Source organism: Melozone crissalis, unplaced genomic scaffold (assembly GCF_028551555.1).
Source record: "Melozone crissalis strain CALT ecotype California unplaced genomic scaffold, PUWL_Pcris_2 ptg000635l_1, whole genome shotgun sequence".
Classification (NCBI taxonomy): domain Eukaryota; kingdom Metazoa; phylum Chordata; class Aves; order Passeriformes; family Passerellidae; genus Melozone; species Melozone crissalis.
In genome coordinates this window covers 13,525-36,212 of record NW_026536310.1, presented here as the reverse complement: position 1 = coordinate 36,212, position 22,688 = coordinate 13,525, and the positions used below count along the sequence as shown (strand labels likewise).

General features: G+C 57.4%; 1 protein-coding gene and 1 long non-coding RNA gene across 2 annotated transcripts; both read left to right on the top strand.

The window, feature by feature from the left end:
* Window positions 1-1,477: 1,477 nt before the first annotated feature.
* On the top strand, window positions 1,478-21,668 carry PPP1R16A (protein phosphatase 1 regulatory subunit 16A). Its single transcript, XM_054295319.1, has 12 exons — window positions 1,478-1,801; window positions 4,468-4,538; window positions 9,479-9,624; window positions 10,233-10,336; window positions 10,425-10,552; window positions 12,229-12,354; window positions 12,446-12,521; window positions 12,622-12,751; window positions 17,618-17,813; window positions 18,025-18,276; window positions 21,214-21,268; window positions 21,356-21,668. Exons 1-12 carry the CDS (start codon window positions 1,525-1,527, stop codon window positions 21,649-21,651), a joined length of 1,857 nt encoding a protein of 618 aa, XP_054151294.1. The 5' UTR covers window positions 1,478-1,524; the 3' UTR covers window positions 21,652-21,668.
* Window positions 6,324-7,187, top strand: LOC128950436 (uncharacterized). Its single transcript, XR_008484349.1, has 3 exons — window positions 6,324-6,508; window positions 6,672-6,782; window positions 6,996-7,187. It is a non-coding gene; the product is annotated as an uncharacterized LOC128950436 (long non-coding RNA).
* Window positions 21,669-22,688: the final 1,020 nt, after the last annotated feature.

Genomic DNA, 22,688 nt, shown 5'->3' with positions numbered 1-22,688 from the left:
CACCTGAGAGCCGCCCCCAGGAGATAAACCCACGATAATTCAGCAGAAATTTGGAATTTTTTTGGAATTTTTGGATTCACCTGAGAGCTGCCCACAGGAGATAAACCCGCGATAATTCCGCAGAAATTTGGAATTTTTTTGGAATTTTTGGATCCACCTGAGAGCCGCCCCCAGGAGATAAACCCGCGGTAATTCAGCAGAAATTTGGAATTTTTTGGCCATTTTGGCTCCACCTGAGAGCCGCCCCCAGGAGATAAACCCGCGATAATTCAGCAGAAATTTGGAATTTTTTCGGTGATTTTTCCTCCACCTGAGAGCCAACCCCAGGAGATAAACCCGTGATAATTCCGCAGAAATTTGGAATTTTTTTGGACTTTTTGGATCCACCTGAGAGCCGCCCCAAGGAGATAAACCCGCGATAATTCAGCAGAAATTTGGAAATTTTTGGCCATTTTGGCTCCACCTGAGATCCAACCCCAGGAGATAAAACTGCGATAATTCAGCAGAAATTTGGAATTTTTTTGGACTTTTTGGATCCACCTGAGAGCCGACCCCAGGAGATAAACCCGCGATAATTCAGCAGAAATTTGGAATTTTTCAGTGATTTTTGCTCCACCTGAGAGCCCACCCCAGGAGACAAAACCGCGATAATTCAGCAGAAATTTGAAATTTTTTTGGAATTTTTGGATCCACCTGAGAGCTGCCCACAGGAGATAAACCCGCGATAATTCCGCAGAAATTTGGAATTTTTTGGCCATTTTTGCTCCACCTGAGAGCCAACCCCAGGAGATAAACCCGCGATAATTCAGCAGAAATTTGGAATTTTTTGGCCATTTTTGCTCCACCTGAGAGCCGCCCCCAGGAGATAAACCCGCGATAATTCAGCAGAAATTTGGAATTTTTTGGCCATTTTGGCTCCACCTGAGAGCCGCCCCCAGGAGATAAACCCGCGATAATTCAGCAGAAATTTGGAATTTTTTGGCCATTTTTGCTCCACCTGAGATCCGACCCCAGGAGATAAACCCGTGATAATTCAGCAGAAATTTGGAAATTTTCGCTGATTTTTGCTCCACCTGAGAGCCGCCCCCAGGAGACAAAACCGCAATAATTCAGCAGAAATTTGGAATTTTTTTGGAATTTTTGGATCCACCTGAGAGCCGAGCCCAGGAGACAAAACTGCGATAATTCTGCAGAAATTTGGAATTTTTTGGCCATTTTTGCTCCACCTGAGAGCCGCCCCCAGGAGATAAACCCGCGGTAATTCCGCAGAAATTTGGAATTTTTTCGGTGATTTTTGCTCCACCTGAGAGCTGCCCACAGGAGATAAACCCGCGATAATTCAGCAGAAATTTGGAATTTTTCGGCCCTTTTTGCTCCACCTGAGAGCCGCCCCCAGGCGATGCTCCCCTCCTCGCCGGCCCCGCGCGACCCCCGGCGGACGGAGGGTTAAACCGACCCCCCCCCCGGCGGTTTTGGGGTGATGCTGCCGCTGCCCCCCGTCCCTGCCGAGCTCCGGGGGCGGCCATGGCCGAGCACCGGGAGCTGCTGGCCGAGATGGCGGCGGTGGCGCGGCTGGGCACGGCCGAGCGGCTGCGGCACGCCCGGCGGCGCCGCGCCCAGCAGCTCAAAGCCTGGGCGCGGGCCCAGAAGGAGAACCCGGGAACCCCCAAAGGAGGAGGAGGAGGAGGAGGAGGAGGAGGAGGAGGGGAGAGGAAGAGCAGCAGCAGGAGGAGGAAGAGGGTGACGTTCCCGGCCAGCGTGCGGCTCCTGGAGGCGGCGGCGCGGCACGACGCCGAGGAAGGTGCGGGGATTGGGGGTTCCTGGGGTTTTTTGGGGTTTTTTTGGGGGGGATTGAGGGGTGGGGATGGAGGTGGGGGGGGTGATGGGGCTCTGGTGGGGTTCTGGGGAGAGTTGGTGGGGTGGTCGTGGTGCCATTGGGATCCTTGGAAGCACCACTGGGATCCTTGGAATGGCCTTTGGGATTCTTGGAATGGCCTTTGGGATTCTTGGAATGGCCTTTGGGGTCCTTGGAATTGCCACTGGGATCCTTGGAATTGCCATTGGGATTCTTGGAATTGCCACTGGGATCCTTGGAATTGCCATTGGGATTCTTGGAATTGCCACTGGGATCCTTGGAATTGCCATTGGGATTCTTGGAGGGTTGTTAGGATTGTCATGGTTCCATTGGGATCCTTAAAATTGCCATTGGGATCTTTGGAACGGCCTTTGGGACTCTTGGTGGTTCCACTCAAATCCTTGGAATTGCCATTGGGATCCTTGGAATGGCCTTTGAGATTCTTGATGATTCCACTCAAATCCTTGGAATTGCCATTGGGATCCTTGGAAGGGCTGTAGGGATGGTCGTGGTGTCATTGGGATCCTCCTTGGAATTGCCATGGGGATCCTTGGTAGGGCTGTAGGGATGGTCGTGGTGTCATTGGGATCCTTGGAGTTGCCATTGGGATCCTTGGAAAAGCTGTAGGGATGGTCATGGTGTCATTGGGATCCTTGGAATTGCCACTGGGATCCTTGGAAGGGCTGTAGGGATGGTCATGGTGTCATTGGGATCCTTGGAATTGCCACTGGGATCCTTGGAAGGGCTGTAGGGATGGTCGTGGTGTCATTGGGATCCTTGGAATTGCCATTGGTTTCCTTGGAAGGGCTGTAGGGATGGTCATGGTGTCATTGGGATCCTTGGAAGGGCTGTAGGGATGGTCATGGTGTCATTGGGATCCTTGGAATTGCCACTGGGATCCTTGGAAGGGCTGTAGGGATGGTCGTGGTGTCATTGGGATCCTCCTTGGAATTGCCATGGGGATCCTTGGAAGGGCTGTAGGGATGGTCGTGGTGTCATTGGGATCCTTGGAATTGCCATTGGAATCCTTGGAAGGGCTGTAGGGATGGTCGTGGTGTCATTGGGATCCTTGGAATTGCCATGGGGATCCTTGGAAGGGCTGTAGGGATGGTCATGGTGTCATTGGGATCCTTGGAGTTGCCATTGGGATCCTTGGAAAAGCTGTAGGGATGGTCATGGTGTCATTGGGATCCTTGGAAGGGCTGTAGGGATGGTCATGGTGTCATTGGGATCCTCCTTGGAATTGCCATGGGGATCCTTGGAAGGGCTGTAGGGATGGTCGTGGTGTCATTGGGATCCTTGGAATTGCCATTGGAATCCTTGGAAGGGCTGTAGGGATGGTCGTGGTGTCATTGGGATCCTTGGAATTGCCATGGGGATCCTTGGAAGGGCTGTAGGGATGGTCGTGGTGTCATTGGGATCCTTGGAATTGCCATGGGGATCCTTGGAAGGGCTGTAGGGATGGTCATGGTGTCATTGGGATCCTTGGAGTTGCCATTGGGATCCTTGGAAAAGCTGTAGGGATGGTCATGGTGTCATTGGGATCCTTGGAAGGGCTGTAGGGATGGTCATGGTGTCATTGGGATCCTCCTTGGAATTGCCATGGGGATCCTTGGAAGGGCTGTAGGGATGGTCGTGGTGTCATTGGGATCCTTGGAATTGCCATGGGGATCCTTGGAAGGGCTGTAGGGATGGTCGTGGTGTCATTGGGATCCTCCTTGGAACTGCCATTGGTTTCCTTGGAAGGGCTGTAGGGATGGTCATGGTGTCATTGGGATCCTTGGAATTGCCACTGGGATCCTTGGAAGGGCTGTAGGGATGGTCATGGTGTCATTGGGATCCTTGGAAGGGCCATTGGAATCCTTGGAAGGGCTGTAGGGATGGTTGTGGTGTCATTGGGATCCTCCTTGGAATTGCCATTGGTTTCCTTGGAAGGGCTGTAGGGATGGTCGTGGTGTCATTGGGATCCTTGGAAGGGCTGTAGGGATGGTCGTGGTGTCATTGGGATCCTTGGAATTGCCACGGGGATCCTTGGAAGGGCTGTAGGGATGGTCATGGTGTCATTGGGATCCTTGGAAGGGCTGTAGGGATGGTCATGGTGTCATTGGGATCCTTGGAATTGCCATGGGGATCCTTGGAAGGGCTGTAGGGATGGTCGTGGTGTCATTGGGATCCTTGGAAGGGCTGTAGGGATGGTCGTGGTGTCATTGTGCCGAGGAAGGTGCGGGGATTGGGGGTTCCTGGGGTTTTTTGGGGTTTTTTTGGGGGGGATTGAGGGGTGGGGATGGAGGTGGGGGGGGTGATGGGGCTCTGGTGGGGTTCTGGGGAGAGTTGGTGGGGTGGTCGTGGTGCCATTGGGATCCTTGGAAGCACCACTGGGATCCTTGGAATGGCCTTTGGGATTCTTGGAGGGTTGTCGGGATTGTCGTGGTTCCTTTGGGATCCTTGGAAGTGCCATTGAAATCTTTGGAATTGCCATTGGGAACCTTGGAAGAGCCCTTGGGATCCTTGGAATTGCCATTGGGATCCTCCATGGTTCCGTTGGGATTCCCGGCGGTGCCGGCATTCCCGGCATTCCCGGCATTCCCGTTGCCATTCCCGTTGCTCCGCAGTCCGGCAGTTCCTGGAGAGCGGGATCAGCCCCGACCTGTGCAACGAGGACGGGCTGACGGCGCTGCACCAGGTACTCCCACAATTCCCACAATTCCCAAATTTCCACGTCCCGGAGCTCCGGAGCCGGGTCCTTCCCGGGATTCCGGAGGATCCGGGTCCTGTTTGTCCCGTGAGCTGACTCTGATATCCCAAATTTGGGGCTTTTCCATCCCAGATCCATCCATTGATCCCAAATCCCGGTGATCCCAAATCCCAGTGATCCCAAATCCCAGTGATCCCAAATCCAGGTCACTCCCATCCCAGATCCATCCATTGATCCCAAATCCCAGTGATCCCAAATCCCAGATCCCAGTGATCCCAAATCCAGGTCATTCCCATCCCAGCTCCATCCATTGATCCCAAATCCCACTGATCCCAAATCCAGGTCATTCCCGTCCCAGCTCCATCCATTGATCCCAAATCCCAGTGATCCCAAATCCCAGTGATCCCAAATCCAGGTCATTCCCACCCCATTAACTCCTGATCCCAAATCCCAGTGATCCCAAATCCAGGTGTTTCCCATCCTGTTAATTGGTGATCCCAAATCCCAGTGATCCCAAATCCAGGTGTTTCCCATCCTGTTAATTGGTGATCCCAAATCCCAGTGATCCCAAATCCAGGTGTTTCCCATCCCAGCTCCATCCATTGATCCCAAATCCCGGTGATCCCAAATCCCACTGATCCCAAATCCCACTGATCCCAAATCCAGGTCATTCCCATCCCAGCTCCATCCATTGATCCCAAATCCCAGTCATCCCAAATCCCAGTGATCCCAAATCCAGGTCATTCCCACCCCATTAACTCCTGATCCCAAATCCCAGTGATCCCAAATCCAGGTCATTCCCACCCCATTAACTCCTGATCCCAAATCCCAGTCATCCCAAATCCAGGTGTTTCCCATCCTGTTAATTGGTGATCCCAGATCCCAGTGATCCCAAATCCCGGTGATCCCAAGTCCAGGTCATTCCCATCCCAGATCCATCCACTGATCCCAAATCCCAGTGATCCCAAATCCAGGTGTTTCCCATCCCGTTAATTGGTGATCCCAAATCCCAGTGATCCCAAATCCAGGTCATTCCCATCCCAGCTCCATCCATTCATTCCAGATCCCAGTGATCCCAAATCCAGGTCATTCCCATGCCTGCTCCATCCATTGATCCCAAATCCCGGTGATCCCAAATCCAGGTGTTTCCCATCCCGTTAGTTGGTGATCCCAGATCCCAGTGATCCCAAATCCAGGCCCTTCCCATCCCAGATCCATCCATTCATCCCAAATCCCAGTGATCCCAAATCCAGGTCATTCCCACCCCATTAACTCCTGATCCCAAATCCCAGTCATCCCAAATCCAGGTGTTTCCCATCCTGTTAATTGGTGATCCCAAATCCCAGTGATCCCAAATCCAGGTGTTTCCCATCCCAGCTCCATCCATTCATCCCAGATCCTGCTGATCCCAAATCCCGGTGATCCCAAGTCCAGGTCATTCCCATCCCAGATCCCAGTGATCCCAAATCCAGGTGTTTTCCATCCCAGATCCATCCATTGATCCCAAACCCCAGATCCCAGTGATCCCAAATATTGGCCCTTCCCATCCCAGATCCATCCATTCATCCCAGATCCTGCTGATCCCAAATCCAGGTCCTTCCCATCCCAAATCCCAGTGATCCCAAATCCAGGTCATTCCCATCCCAGCTCCATCCATTCATTCCAGATCCCAGTGATCCCAAATCCAGGTCATTCCCATGCCTGCTCCATCCATTGATTCCAAATCCCGGTGATCCCAAATCCAGGTGTTTCCCATCCCGTTAGTTGGTGATCCCAGATCCCAGTGATCCCAAATCCAGGCCCTTCCCATCCCAGATCCATCCATTCATCCCAAATCCCAGTGATCCCAAATCCAGGTCACTCCCATCCCAGATCCATCCACTGATCCCAAATCCCAGATCCCCGTGATCCCAAATCCAGGTCATTCCCATCCCAAATCCCAGTGATCCCAAATCCCAGTGAGTGTTTTCCATCCCAGCTCCATCCATTGATCCCAAATCCCGGTGATCCCAGATCCAGGCCCTTCCCATCCCAGATCCATCCATTGGTCCCAAATCCCAGTGATCCCAAATCCCAGATCCCGGTGATCCCAAACCCAGGTCCTTCCCATCCCAAATCCAGGTGTTTTCCATCCCAGCTCCATCCACTGATCCCAGATCCCGGTGATCCCAAATCCAGGCCCTTCCCATCCCAGATCCCAGTGATCCCAAATCCCAGTGATCCCAAATCTAGGTCATTCCTAAATACAGATCCTTCCCATCCTGTTAATTGGCGATCCCAAATCCCGGTGTTTTCCTTCCCAGCTCCATCCCCTGATCCCAAATCCTGCTGATCCCAGCGATCCCAAATCCTGGTCCTTCCCATCCCGTTAAACAGTGATCCCAAATTCCATCATTCCCAAGTCCAGGTCATTCCCATCCCAGATCCCAGTGATCCCAAATCCAGGTGTTTTCCATCCCAGATCCATCCATTGATCCCAAACCCCAGATCCCAGTGATCCCAAATATTGGTCCTTCCCATCCCAGATCCATCCATTCATCCCAGATCCTGCTGATCCCAAATCCAGGTCCTTCCCATCCCAGATCCCGGTGATCCCAAATCCCAGTGGGTGTTTTCCATCCCAGCTCCATCCATTGATCCTAGATCCCAGTGATCCTAAATTCAGTCCCTTCCCAAATCCCAGATCCCGGTGACCCCAGATCCCGGCATCCCGTTTTCCAAATTCTTCCCATCCCGTTAACCTCCAACATCCCAATAACCCTGAATCGCACCCCAATCCCAATCCCAATCCCATTATTCCCAATCCCATTCTCAATCCTGTTAATCCCAGACCTGTATCAACAACTCCATCCCGCTGGTCCCGCTGGTCCTGCTGCTCCTGGACCGTGAAATCCCATTACTCCCATTCCCATTATTCCCATTCCCATAATTCTCATTCTCAATCCCATTCCCAATTCCATTATTCCCATCATTCCCATTCCCAATCCCTTTATTCCCAATCCCAATCCCATTATTCCCATCATTCCCATAATTCCCATTCGCTTCCCTATCCCATTTCCATTCCTGATCCCATTCACACCATTCCCATCATTCCCATTATTCCCAATCCCACCATTCCCAGTCCCATTCCCACCATTCCCAGTCCCATTCCCATCATTCCCATCATTCCCACTCCCATTCCCAGAGCTGCATCGACGACTCCCTGCCCCTGGTCTGGCTCCTCCTGGACCATGAAATCCCATTATTCCCAATCCCATTATTCCCAATCCCATTATTCCCAATCCTGTTATCCCCAATCCCACCATTCCCATTATTCCCAATCCCATTCCCACCATTCCCATTCCCACTCCCATTCCCAGAGCTGCATTGACGACTCCCCGCCCCTGGTCCGGCTCCTCCTGAACCATGAAATCCCATTGTTCCCAATCCCATTCCCATTCCCGCCATTCCCATTCCCACCATTCCCAATCCCAATCCCACCATTCCCATTCCCATTCCCATTCCCAATCTCACCAATCCCATTCCCATTCCCATTCCCAATCCCACCAATCCCAATCCCATTCCCATTCCCATTCCCCATTCCCAGAGCTGCATCGACGTCTCCCTGCCCCTGGTCCGTCTGCTCCTGGACCATGAAATCCCAATCCCATTATCCCCCATCCCAATCCCACCATTCCCATTCCCATTCCCACCATTCCCAATCCCATTCCCGCCATTCCCAATCCCATTCCCGCCATTCCCAATCCCACCATTCCCATTCCCACATTCCCCCATTCCCAGAGCTGCATTGATGACTCCCTGCCCCTGGTGCGGCTGCTCCTGGACCATGAAATCCCATTGTTCCCAATCCCATTATTCCCAATCCCATTATTCCCAATCCCAATCTCATTCCCAATCCCATTCCCATTCCCACCATTCCCACCAATCCCAATCCCATTCCCATTCCCACATTCCCCCATTCCCAGAGCTGCATCGACGACTCCCTGCCCCTGGTGCGGCTGCTCCTGGACCATGAAATCCCATTGTTCCCAATCCCATTGTTCCCAATCCCATTATTCCCAATCCCAATCTCATTCCCAATCCCATTCCCATTCCCACCATTCCCACCAATCCCAATCCCATTCCCATTCCCACATTCCCCCATTCCCAGAGCTGCATCGACGACTCCCTGCCCCTGGTGCGGCTGCTCCTGGACCATGAAATCCCATTGTTCCCAATCCCATTATTCCCAATCCCATTATTCCCAATCCCATTGTTCCCAATCCCATTATTCCCAATCCCAATCTTATTCCCAATCCCATTCCCATTCCCACCATTCCCACCAATCCCAATCCCAATCCCATTCCCATTCCCATTCCCATTCCCCCATTCCCAGAGCTGCATCGACGACTCCCTGCCCCTGGTGCGGCTGCTCCTGGACCATGAAATCCCAATCCCATTATCCCCCATCCCAATCCCACCTTTCCCATTCCCATTCCCACCATTCCCAATCCCATTCCCGCCATTCCCAATCCCACCATTCCCATTCCCACATTCCCCCATTCCCAGAGCTGCATTGATGACTCCCTGCCCCTGGTGCGGCTGCTCCTGGACCATGAAATCCCATTGTTCCCAATCCCATTATTCCCAATCCCATTATTCCCAATCCCAATCTCATTCCCAATCCTATTCCCATTCCCACCATTCCCACCAATCCCAATCCCAATCCCATTCCCATTCCCATTCCCATTCCCCCATTCCCAGAGCTGCATCGACGACTCCCTGCCCCTGGTGCGGCTGCTCCTGGACCATGAAATCCCATTGTTCCCAATCCCATTGTTCCCAATCCCATTGTTCCCAATCCCAATCTCATTCCCAATCCCATTCCCATTCCCACCATTCCCACCAATCCCATTCCCATTCCCATTCCCACATTCCCCCATTCCCAGAGCTGCATCGACGACTCCCTGCCCCTGGTGCGGCTGCTCCTGGACTCGGGCGCCGACGCCAACGCTCGGGACGCGGAGCTCTGGACGCCGCTGCACGCCGCCGCCACCTGCGGCCACCTGCGCCTGGTGCAGCTGCTCATCCAGCGGTACCTGGGGACACCCCGGGGACGCCCTGGGGACAACAGCAGGGACACCCAGGGGACACCCTGGGGACACCCCGGGGACACCGCCGGGGACACCCTGGGGACACCCTGGGGACACCACGGTGACACTGGGGACACCCCGGGGACACCGCCGGGGACACCCTGGGGACACCCTGGGGACACTGGGGACACTGGGGACACCCTGGGGACACCGCCGGGGACACTGGGGACACACTGGGGACACACTGGGGACACCGCCGGGGACACTGGGGACACCCCGGGGACACCGCCGGGGACACCCTGGGGACACCCTGGGGACACTGGGGACACTGGGGACACCCTGGGGACACCGCCGGGGACACTGGGGACACCCCGGGGACACTGGGGACACTGGGGACACCCTGGGGACACCGCCGGGGACACTGGGGACACACTGGGGACACACTGGGGACACCGCCGGGGACACTGGGGACACCCCGGGGACACCGCCGGGGACACCCTGGGGACACCCTGGGGACACCACGGTGACACTGGGGACACCCTGGGGACACCGCCGGGGACACTGGGGACACCCTGGGGACACCGCGGTGACCCCGGCGCTGTCCCCGCAGCGGCGCCGACCTGCTGGCGGTGAACTCGGACGGGAACATGCCCTACGACCTGTGCGAGGACGAGGCCACGCTGGACTGCCTGGAGAGCGCCATGGCGCAGCAGGGTCCGTCGGGGGGACACGCCGGGGCACGGCGGCGCGGCCCCGGTGGCGTCACCGGCGTCACCGGCGTCGCCGATGTCGCTCGTGGCAGGGATCACGCAGGAGCGCATCGAGGAGGCGCGGGCGGCCACGGAGCGCGCCATGGTCGCCGAGATCCGCGAGCTCATCCGCGACGGGAAGGAGCTGGACGCGCCCCGGGGACACCACGGGGGCACCCTGGTACGTGGGGACAGCGAGGGGACAGACAGGGGACACCCTGGTACGTGGGGACAGCGAGGGGACAGCCAGGGGACACCACGGGGACACCCTGGTACGTGGGGACAGCGAGGGGACAGCCAGGGGACACCCTGGTACGTGGGGACAGTGAGGGGACACCATGGGGACACCCTGGTACGTGGGGACAGTGAGGGGACAGCCAGGGGACACCCTGGTACGTGGGGACAGCCAGGGGACACCATGGGGACACCACGGGGACACCCTGGTACGTGGGGACAGACAGGGGGCAGCCAGGGGACACCCTGGTACGTGGGGACAGTGAGGGGACAGACAGGGGACACCCTGGTACGTGGGGACAGTGAGGGGACACCATGGGGACACCCTGGTACGTGGGGACAGCCAGGGGACAGCCAGGGGACACCCTGGTACGTGGGGACAGTAAAGGGGACACCATGGGGACACCCTGGTATGTGGGGACAGTGAGGGGACACCACGGGGGCACCCTGGTACGTGGGGACAGCCAGGGGACAGCCAGGGGACACCCTGGTATGTGGGGACAGTGAGGGGACAGCCAGGGGACACCCTGGTACGTGGGGACAGCCAGGGGACACCATGGGGACACCACGGGGACACCCTGGTACATGGGGACAGCGAGGGGACAGCCAGGGGACACCCTGGTACGTGGGGACAGCCAGGGGACACCCTGGTATGTGGGGACAGCCAGGGGACACCATGGGGACACCCTGGTACATGGGGACAGTGAGGGGACGCCATGGGGACACCGTGGGGACACCCTGGTACGTGGGGACAGTGAGGGGACAGCCAGGGGACACCCTGGTACGTGGGGACAGTGAGGGGACAGACAGGGGACACCCTGGTACATGGGGGTGACATTAAGGGGACAGCCAGGGGACACCACGGGGGCACCTTGGTGTGTGGGGACAGCCAGAGGACAGTGGGGCAGGGTGGCACTGGGGTCACTCCTGGGGACAGCACAGGGGCACCCTGGTACGTGGGGACAGTGAGGGGACACCATGGGGGCACCTTGGGGGTGCCACTGGGGTCACTGGGTGACACTGGGGGTCACTGGGCGGGTCAGGGTGACACTGGGTGACACTGGAGGGGATGAAGGTGACACTGGGGGGGTCAGGGTGACACTGAGTGACACTGGATGAGGATCAGGGTGACACTGGGGTCACTGTGAGCGGATGAGGGTGACACTGGGAGGGTCCCCATGGCCCTGGTGACACTGGGGGAGGATCAGGGTGGCACTGGGGTCAGTGTGAGTGGATGAGGGTGGCACTGGGGTCACTGGGTGGCACTGGGGTCACTGGGTGACACTGGGAGTCACTGGGTGAGGGTCCCCATGGCCCTGGTGACACTGGGAGAGGATCAGGGTGACACGGGGGGCCACTGGGTGGCAGTAGGGTCACTGGAGGTGAGGATCAGGGTGACTCTGGGTGATGATCAGGGTGGCACTGGGAGGGTCAGGGTGCCACCCAGGTGCCACTGTCCCCACCCTGTCCCCTGCCGGCTGCACGTGGCAGCCGCCCACGGGTACCTGGAGGCGGCCGAGCTGCTGCTGGGGACACTGGGGGACACTGGGTCAGGATCAGGGTGGCACTGGGAGGGTCAGGGTGCCACCCAGGTGCCACCCAGGTGCCACTGTCCCCCGCCAGCTGCACGTGGCAGCCGCCCACGGGTTCCTGGAGGCGGCCGAGCTGCTGCTGGAGCACCGCGCCCGCCCCGACGCGTGCGACGCCGACGGGTGGCAGCCCCTGCACGCCGCCGCCTGCTGGGGACAGGTGTGTCACCCGCACCCTTGGGGACATCCCCCGTCGTCCCCGTCGTCCCCGTCGTCCCCTTTTCCCACCCGTTTTTGCGTCCCCCTTGCAGGCGCCGCTGGCGGAGCTGCTGGTGGCTCACGGTGCCGAGCTCGGCGCCAAATCGCTGCTGGACGAGACCCCCCTGGGTGCGTGCGGGGACACCGCGGGGACATCGCGGGGACACCGCGGGGACGCGTGTGGGGACGCCGCGGGGGCACTCGGTGACGGACGGGGGTGTTGTCCCAGATGTGTGCGGGGACGAGGAGGTGCGGGCCAAGCTGCTGGAGCTGAAGCACAAGCGGGCGGCCGTGCTGAAGGGCCACGAGAGGCACAAGGGGCTGCTGCAGAGGAGGGCGTCCAGCGCCGGCAGCCGCGGGTGAGCGGGACACAGTGTCACCTCCCTGCCTTGGGGACACTGATGGGGTGGCACTGGGGTGGCACTGGGGTGACACTGGGGGTCACAGATCCCTGCTGCAGAGGAGGGCGTCCAGCGCCGGCAGCCGCGGGTGAGCGGGACACAGTGTCACCTCCAGGGTTGGGGACATTAATGGGGTGGCACTGGGTGACACTGGGGTGACACTGGGGGTCACTGGGGTGGCACTGGGGTCACTGGGTGGCACTGGGGTGACACTGGGGGTCACAGATCCCTGCTGCAGAGGAGGGCGTCCAGCGCCGGCAGCCGCGGGTGAGCGGGACACAGTGTCACCTCCCTGCCTTGGGGACACTGATGGGGTGGCACTGGGGTGGCACTGGGTGACACTGGGGTGACACTGGGGTCACAGATCCCTGCTGCAGAGGAGGGCGTCCAGCGCCTGCAGCCGCGGGTGAGCGGGGCACAGTGTCACCTCCCTGCCTTGGGGACACTGATGGGGTGGCACTGGGGTGGCACTGGGGTGACACTGGGGGTCACTGGGGTGGCACTGGGGTCACTGGGTGGCACTGGGGTGACACTGGGGTCACAGGCCCCTGCTGTAGAGGAGGGCGTCCAGCGCCGGCAGCCGCAGGTGAGCGGGACACAGTGTCACTTCCAGGGTTGGGGACATTGATGGGGTGGCACTGGGGTGACACTGGGGTCACAGGTCCCTGCTGTAGAGGAGGGCGTCCAGCGCCGGCAGCCGCAGGTGAGCGGGACACAGTGTCACCTCCCTGCCTTGGGGACACTGATGGGGTGGCACTGGGGTGGCACTGGGTGACACTGGGGTGACACCGAGGGTCACAGATCCCTGCTGCAGAGGAGGGCGTCCAGCGCCGGCAGCCGCGGGTGAGCGGGGCACAGTGTCACCTCCCTGCCTTGGGGACACTGATGGGGTGGCACTGGGGTGGCACTGGGTGGCACTAGGGTGACACCGAGGGTCACAAGTCCCTGCTGCAGAGAACGTCCAGCGCCAGCAGCCGCGGGTGAGCGGGGCACAGTGTCACCTCCCTGCCTTGGGGACACTGATGGGGTGGCACTGGGGTGACACTGGGTGACACTGGGGTGACACTGGGGTCACAGATCCCTGCTGCAGAGGAGGGCGTCCAGCGCCGGCAGCCGCGGGTGAGCGGGACACAGTGTCACCTCCCTGCCTTGGGGACATTAATGGGGTGGCACTGGGTGACACTGGGGTGACACTGGGGTCACAGATCCCTGCTGCAGAGGAGGGCGTCCAGCGCCGGCAGCCGCGGGTGAGCGGGGCACAGTGTCACCTCCCTGCCTTGGGGACACTGATGGGGTGGCACTGGGGTGGCACTGGGTGGCACTGGGGTGACACTGAGGGTCACAAGTCCCTGCTGCAGAGAACGTCCAGCGCCAGCAGCCGCGGGTGAGCAGGCTTGGGGACATTGATGGGGACACTGGGTGGCATTGGGGACACCACTGGGGTCACTGGGAGGGTCAGGGTGACACTGGGGGTCACTGGGTGAGGGTCCTCATGGTGGGGGTGACACTTGGCCCTGGTGGCCCTGGGAGTCACTGGGTGAGGGTCCCCATGGCCCTGGTGACACTGGGGGGATTAGGGTGACACTGGGAGGGTCAGGGTGACACTGGGGGTCACTGGGTGGCATTGGGGTGACACATAATCCCCAGAACCCCCAAATCCCCGTAATTCCAAATCCCCAAAACCCCATAAACGCTGAACCCTCATAATCCCCAAAACCCCATAAATCCCCAAAAACCCACAAACCCCAAAATCCCACAAACCCCACTAAAACCCCCATAATCTCTAAACCCCATAAAACCCCAAAACCTCATAAACTCCCAAAACCTCATAAATCCCCAAAACTCCATAAATCCCCAAACCCCCATAAATCCCAAATACCCCATAACCCCATAAACCTCAAACCCCCATAACTCCCAAACTCCCACCCCCTGTAATCGTGAATCCCCATAAACCCCAAAACCCCACAAATCTCCTCAACCTCATAAACCCCACAAAACCCCCCATAAAAACCCCATAAAACCCCCAAATCTCCATAACCCCATAAATCCCCCAAATCCCCAAATCCCCATAACCCCAAAACCCCATAATCCCCGAAACCCCATTTACCCCAAACCCTCTGTAATTCCCATAAACCTCGTAACCCCAAAACCATAAATCCCCTAAATCCCCCAAACCTCATAACCCCATAATCCCCTGAACCCCATTTTCCCCAAATCCTCCGTAATTCCCATAAACCCCTAAACCCCATAAATTCTCTAAATCCCGAAATCCCCATAACCCCAAAACCCCATAATCCCCGAAACCCCATTTACCCCAAACCCTGCATAATTCCCATTAACCCCCTAAACCCCATAAACCCCCTAAACCCCATAAATCCCAAATCCCCTAAACGCCATAAATCCCAAAACCCCATAAACCCCAAACCCCCGTAAACCCCCAAAACCCCACAAATCCCCAAAACCCCCACCCCCTGTAATCGTGGATCCCCTAAACCCCATACCCCAAAACCCCACAAATCCCCACAAATCCCCTAAATCCCCAAATTCCCTAAATCCTCTAAACCCCATAAAAACCCTAAAAAAACCCCATAATTCCCATAAACCCTAAAACCCCCCAAATCCCCATAAACCCCAAATCCCCTAAACCCCATAAACCCCCAAAACCCCCCAAAACCCCATAAACCCCAAATCCCCATAATCCCTAAACTCCATAAAACCCCAAAACGCCATAAATCCCCAAATCCCCATAAACCCCAAATCCCCATAAACCCCAAATCCCATAAACCCCATAACCCCCCAAATCCCCAAAAACCCATAAAACCCAAAACCTCCTAAATCCCCAAAACCCTATAATCCCCAAACCCCCATAAACCCCAAAACCCCAAAGCCCCCATAAATCCCCAAATCCCATAATCCTCATAAACCCCAAACCTGCCATAATTCCCATAAACCCCAAAATCCCATAAACCCCACAAATCCCCAAAACCCCCATAAACCCCAAGTCCCCCAAATCCCCAAAACCCCCCAAATCCCCACAAACCCCAAATCCCCTAAACCCCATTAAAACCCCATAAAAACCCCATAAAAACCCCATAAAACCCCCATAAAAACCCCATAAAAACCCCATAAATCCCAAATCCCCTAAATCCCCTAAACCCCATAACTCCCAAAACCCCATAAACTGTAAACCCCCAAAACCCCACAAATCCCCAAATCCCCAAAACCCCCACCCCCTGTAATCCTGAATCCCCATAAACCCCATACCCCAAAACCCCACAAATCCCCACAAACCCCAAATCCCCTAAACCCCATAAAAGCCCCATAAAAACCCCATAAATCCCAAATCCCCTAAATCCCCTAAACCCCACAAACCCCACAAATCCCCAAACCCCCATAATTCCCATAAACCCCAAACCCCCATAATCTCCATAAACCCCATAAACCCCAAAACCCCCCAAAACACCATAAACCCCAAATCCCCTATAAACCCCCAAAACCCCACAGATCCCCAAATCCCAAAGCCCCCCAAATCCCTAAAACCCCGATCTCCTTTAATCCTGAATCCCCATAAACCCTACAATTCCCCAAAACCCCACAAATCCCCACAAACCCCCATAAACCCCGAAAACCCCCATAATCCCGAAACCCCATAAAACCCCAAAACGCCGCAATTCCCCAAAACCCCATAAATCCCCAAACCCCCATAAACCCCAAACCCCCATAATCCACAAACCCTCATAAACCCCCAAACCCCACAATTCCCCAAAACCCCATAAACCCCAAACCCCAATAATTCCCATAAACCCCAAACCCGCAAAAACCCACAAACGCCCATAAACCCCATAATCCCCAAACCCCCTCAAATCCCCCAAATGCCCTAAATGCCCCCCCAAAACCCCACAATTGCACAAACCCCCATAAATCCTCAAACCCCTGTAAATCCCCAAGCCCAATAAATCCCCAAAAATTCATAATCCAAAACCCCACAAATCCTGAACCCCACATCATTCCCCAAAACCCCATAAACCCCAAACCCCAATAATTCCCATAAACCCCAAACCCCCATAAACCCCAAACCCACAAACGCCCATAAACCCCATAATCCCCAAACCCCCTCAAATCCCCCAAAACCCCAAAACCCCACAATTTCACAAACCCCCATAAATCCTCAAACCCCCATAAATCCCCAAGCCCAATAAATCCCCAAAAATTCATAATCCGAAACCCCACAAATCCTGAACCCCACATCATTCCCCAAAACCCCATAAACCCCAAACCCCAATAATTCCCATAAACCCCAAACCCCCATAAACCCCATAAACCCCATAATCCCCAAACCCCCTCAAATCCCCTAAATGCCCCCACAAAACCCCAAAACCCCACAATTCCACAAACCCCCGTAAATCCCCAAGCCCAATAAATCCTCAAAAATTCATAATCCAAAACCCCACAAATCCTGAACCCCACATCATTCCCCAAAACCCCATAAACCCCAAACCCCAATAATTCCCATAAACCCCAAACCCCCATAAACCCCAAACCCGCAAAAACCCACAAACGCCCATAAACCCCATAATCCCCAAACCCCCTCAAATCCCCCAAATCCCCCAAATGCCCCCCAAAACCCCACAATTTCACAAACCCCCATAAATCCTCAAACCCCCGTAAATCCCCAAGCCCAATAAATCCCCAAAAATTCATAATCCAAAACCCCACAAATCCTGAACCCCACATCATTCCCCAAAACCCCATAAACCCCAAATCCCCCCAAAACCCCACAAAAACCCCACAAATCCCCCCGAAACCCCCCAAACCCCGTTTCAGGAAGGTGGTTCGCCGCGCCAGCCTGTCGGAGCGCTCGAGCCGCTACCGCCGGGAGCTGCAGCGCGAGGCCATCGTCTGGGGACACCTCGGGGACAGCGAGGACGACGACAGGGCCACCACCGCCGCCACCGGTGTCACCGCTGCCACCGAGACGCGGCCGCCGCTGCCACCGGCCGGGCACCGCGGAGGGGCCGGGGTGAGGGACGGAGGGGACAGCGGGGACATTGGGGACAGTGGGGACGGCGGGGACAGTGGGGACATCGGGGACGTTTGGTATGTTGAGGACACTGGGGACAGTGGGGACATCGGGGACATTGCAGACATTGGGGACATCAGGGACATTGGGGGATTGGGGACATTGGAGACACCTCAAGGGTGAGGGACATTGAGGACATTGGGGGATTGAGGACATTGGGGACACCTTGGGGGTGAGGGACGCTGGGGACATTGGGGACATTGGAGACATCAGGGACAATGGAGACGTCAGGGACATTGGGGACATTGGGGATGTTGGGAGTGAAGGACATTGGGGACACCTCGGGGACAGCGAGGATGAGGACAGGGCCACCGCTGCCACCAGTGTCACTGTCACCGCCGAGGGCACGGCCACCGAGACGCGGCCACCGCTGCCACCGGCCGGACACCGCGGAGGGGCCGGGGTGAGGGACAGCGGGGACAGCGGGGACATCGGGGACATTGGGGACTTTGGGGACAATGGTGACAGTGGGGACACCTCAGGGGTGAGGGACATTGGGGGAATTGGGGACATCGAGCGACTGGGGACATCAGGGGACTGGGGACATCAAGGATGTCAGGGACATTGGGGACATGGGGGTGAGGGACACTGGGGACATCGGGGGTGACATCGGTGTGAGGGACACTGGGGACATTGTGGGACCTCGGGGATATTGGGGACAATGTGGGACCCTGGGGACAATGTGGGGATGAGGGACCTTGGGGACATTGTGGGATACTGGGGACACTGGGGACAATGTGGGAGGACATTGGTGTGAGGGACATTGGGGACATCAGCGGTGACATTACTGGGGACATTCGGAGTGACACCGGCGTGAGGGACATTGGGGACATTGGGGGTGAGGGGCCTTGGGGACATCGTGGGACGTTGGGGACATCGGGGGATTGGGGACAATGAGGACAACATGGGGGACGTTGGTGTGAGGGACCTTGGGGACATTTGGGGACACTGGGGACATTGAGGTCACTGTGGGACAATGTGGGGGTGAGGGACCTTGGGGACATTGGGGGACACTGGGGACAACATGGGGGGGACATTGGGGGATTGGGGACATCGGGGGTGACACCGGAGTGAGGGACACTGGGGACATCGGGGACATTGAGAGTGAAGGACCTTGGGGACATGGGGGACACTGGGGACATTGGGGACATTGACGTCACGGTGGGACATTGGGGATGTTGTGGGACATCGGTGGCATTGGGGACAACGTGGGACATGGGGGACATTGGAGGTTGGCTCTTTGGGGACACCGGGGGGACATTGGGGGTGAGGGACATTGGGGACAATGTGGGGGGGACATTGGGGGATTGGGGACATCGGGGGTGACACCGGAGTGAGGGACACTGGGGACATCGGGGACATTGGGGGGTGAGGGACATCAGGGACATTGGTGATGAGGGACCTTGGGGACAATGTGGGGGGACATTGGTGGGAGGGACATTGGGGACATCGGGGGACATCAAGGGTGACATCAGTGGGAGGGACATGGGGGGACATTGGGGGTGAGGGTCCTTGGGGACATCGTGGGACCTTGGGGACATTGGGGGACATTGGGGGTGAGGGACATTGGGAGTGTGAGACCTTGGGGACCTTGGGGACATTGGGGGACATTGGGTGTGGGGGACATTGGGGGTGAGAGGCCTTGGGGACATTGGGGACCTTGGGGACATTGGGGGTGAGGGACATTGGGAGTGTGAGACCTTGGGGACATTGGGGACATTGGGGGACATTGGGGGACATTGGGGGAGGGACTTTGGGGACAATGTGGGACCTTGGGGACGACGTGGGACATTGGGGACATTGGAGGTTGGGTCCTTGGGGACACTGGGGGGACACTGGGGGGACACTGGGGACCTTGGGGACAATGTGGGGGTGGGGGACCTTGGGGACAACATGGGCACAATGGAGACATTGGGGACACTGGGGACAATGGGGGGGGACATTGAGGGGGTTGGGGACATTGCGGGGACACTGCGGATGAGAGACCTTGGGGACATTGGGGGACATTGAGGGTTGAGGACCTTGGGGACATTGAGGGACACTGGGGACAATGTGGGGGTGAGGGACCTTGGGGACAATGGGGGGGGACATTAAGGGTTGGGGACCTTGGGGACAAAGTGGGACCTTGGGGACATTGAGGGGATGAGGACACTGGGGACACTGGGGACAATGGAGACATTGGGGACATTGGGGGACACTGGGGACATCAGGGGACAGTAAAGGTTGGGTCCTTGGGGACATTGAGGACATCGGGGGTGACATCGGTGTGAGGGACACTGGGGACATTGGGGGACATTGGGAGTGAAGGACCTTGGGGACAACGTGGGACCTTGGGGACATTGAGGGATTGAGGACATTGGGGACAACATGGGGTGACACCAGGGGGTTGGGGACATTGTGGGGACATCAGGGTGAGGGACCTTGGGGACCTTGAGGGACATTGAGGGACATTGAGGGACATTGGGGGACATTGAGGGTTGAGGACCTTGGGGACATTGGGGGACATTGGGGACATCCTGGGGGGGTTGAGGACCTTGGGGACCTTGGGGACAACATGGGGACATTGGGGAAAATGTAGGGGGACATTGAGGTGAGGGACCCTGGGGACATTGAGGGGTTGAGGACCTTGGGGACATTGGGGACACCATGGGGTGACACCAGGGGGTTGGGGACATCGCGGTGACATCGGGGTGAGGGACCTTGGGGACCTTGAGGGACATTGGGAGAACATTGAGGGTTGGGGACGTTGGGGGGACCTTGGGGACATTGGGGGACATTGGGGACATTGAGGGTTGGGGACCTTGGGGACAATGGGGGACATTGAGGGACATCATGGGGGATTGAGGACCTTGGGGACACCATGGGGTGACACCAGGGGTTTGGGGACATCGCGGTGACATCAGGGTGAGGGACCTTGGGGACATTGAGGGACATTGGAGGACATTGTGGGGACATTGGGGGGTTGAGGACCTTGGGGACATTGGGGGACCTTGGGGACATTGTGGGACCTTGGGGACATTGAAGGTTGGGGACCTTGGGGACATTGGGGGACATTGAGGGACATTGGGGGACATTGAGGGACATCATGGGGGATTTGAGGACCTTGGGGACAACATGAGGTGACACCAGTGGGTTGGGGACATCGCGGTGACATCGGGGTGAGGGACCTTGGTGACAACACGAGGTGACACCAGTGCCTTGGTGACAACAGCGGGGAGCACACCCGCGCTCAGGGTGGCACCGGGAGGGGACAACGGCGACACCGCTGGGGACAACGGCCCCGAGCGTCGCCGCTGTCGCCGCTGTCCCCATTGTCACCCCCCGTTCTCTGTCCCCTCAGGAGCCGCCCGCCGCCGTCCCCTGGGCGCCGTCCCCGCTGTCCCCGCACCCCAACGGCTCCGCGCCGGCCCCGCTGTCCCCAGGGTCCCCTCGCTGTCCCCCGGTGTCCCCAGGGTCCCCTCGCTGTCCCCCGCTGTCCCCAGGGTCCCCTCGCTGTCCCCCGGCGCCCTCGGGGGACAGGAGCCGCCCCCCGCACACCCTGGCCGACCTCAAACGGCACCGGGCGGCCGCCAAAACCCCCAAAAACGACCCCAAAAACGACCCCAAAAACCCCGAAACGCCCCTCGGGGACACCCCTGGGGACATCGGGGATACCCTCGGGGACACCCCTGGGGACATTGGGGACACCGGGGACACCGGGGACCCGCCCCTGCTGCGGCTGACGGCGCCGCCCCCCGAGGGCCCCGCGGGGAAGCAGCGCTGCTGCCGCCTCATGTGACCCAACCCGGGGCTTTTTTTTTTGGGGGGGGGGGGGGGGTCACCCCAAAAATTTGGGGGGGGGCGTCCCCGGTGTCACTCGGTGTCCCCAAACGGGTTTTTTTTTTTTTTTTTTTTTTTTTTGTGTCATTTTTTTTGTCCCCAAAAAAAGAAAAAAAAAAAAAAAACCCAAACCCCAAAAAAGGGGACGAGGAAGAAAACGGGGGCGGCAGCGTTCCGGTGTCGGCGTGGATTTTGTTATTTGGGGGTTTTGGGGTTTTTTTTATGGGAAATGGCCCCAAAATTGTGGGGGGGGGGGGGGGACGGGGACCCCCCAAAATGGGGGGGAGGGGATGGGAGACCCCAAAAGTCGCGTTTGGCGGGAAAAGGGACCCCAAAATTGGGGTTGGGGAGGACAAGGGACCCCAAAATTGGGTTTGGGGTTTTGGGGAACCCCTAAAGGCTCATTTGGGGTTTTGGGGATCCCCAAATCCTACAGGGAACTTTTGGGATCCCCCAAATCCCACTGGGAACTTTTGGGAACCCCCAAATCCACATTTGGGGTTTTGGGAACCCCTAAATCCACTTGTGGTGTTTTGGGGGCCCCAAATCCTACAGGAAAGTTTTGGGGTCCCCCAAATCCCACTGAGAACTTTTGGGAACCCCCAAATCCACATTTGGGGTTTGGGGAACCCCCAAATCCACATTTGGGGTTTTGGGGATCCCTAAATCTCATAGGGAAGTTTTGGGGTCCCCCAAATCCCACTGGGAACTTTTGGGGACCTTCAAATCCCACATTTGGGATTTTGGGGACCCCCAAATCCTACAGGAAAGATCTGGGATCCCCCAAATCCCACGGGGAACTTTTAGGAACCCCCCAAATCCACATTTGGGGTTTTAGGATCCCCTAAATCCCACAGGGAACCCCCAAATCCACCTTTGGGGTTTTGGGGACCCCCAAATCCTACAGGGAACATTTGGGGACCCCCAAATCCTACAGGGAACTTTTGGGAACCCCCCAAATCCCACAGGGAACTTTTGGGGACCCCCCAAATCCCA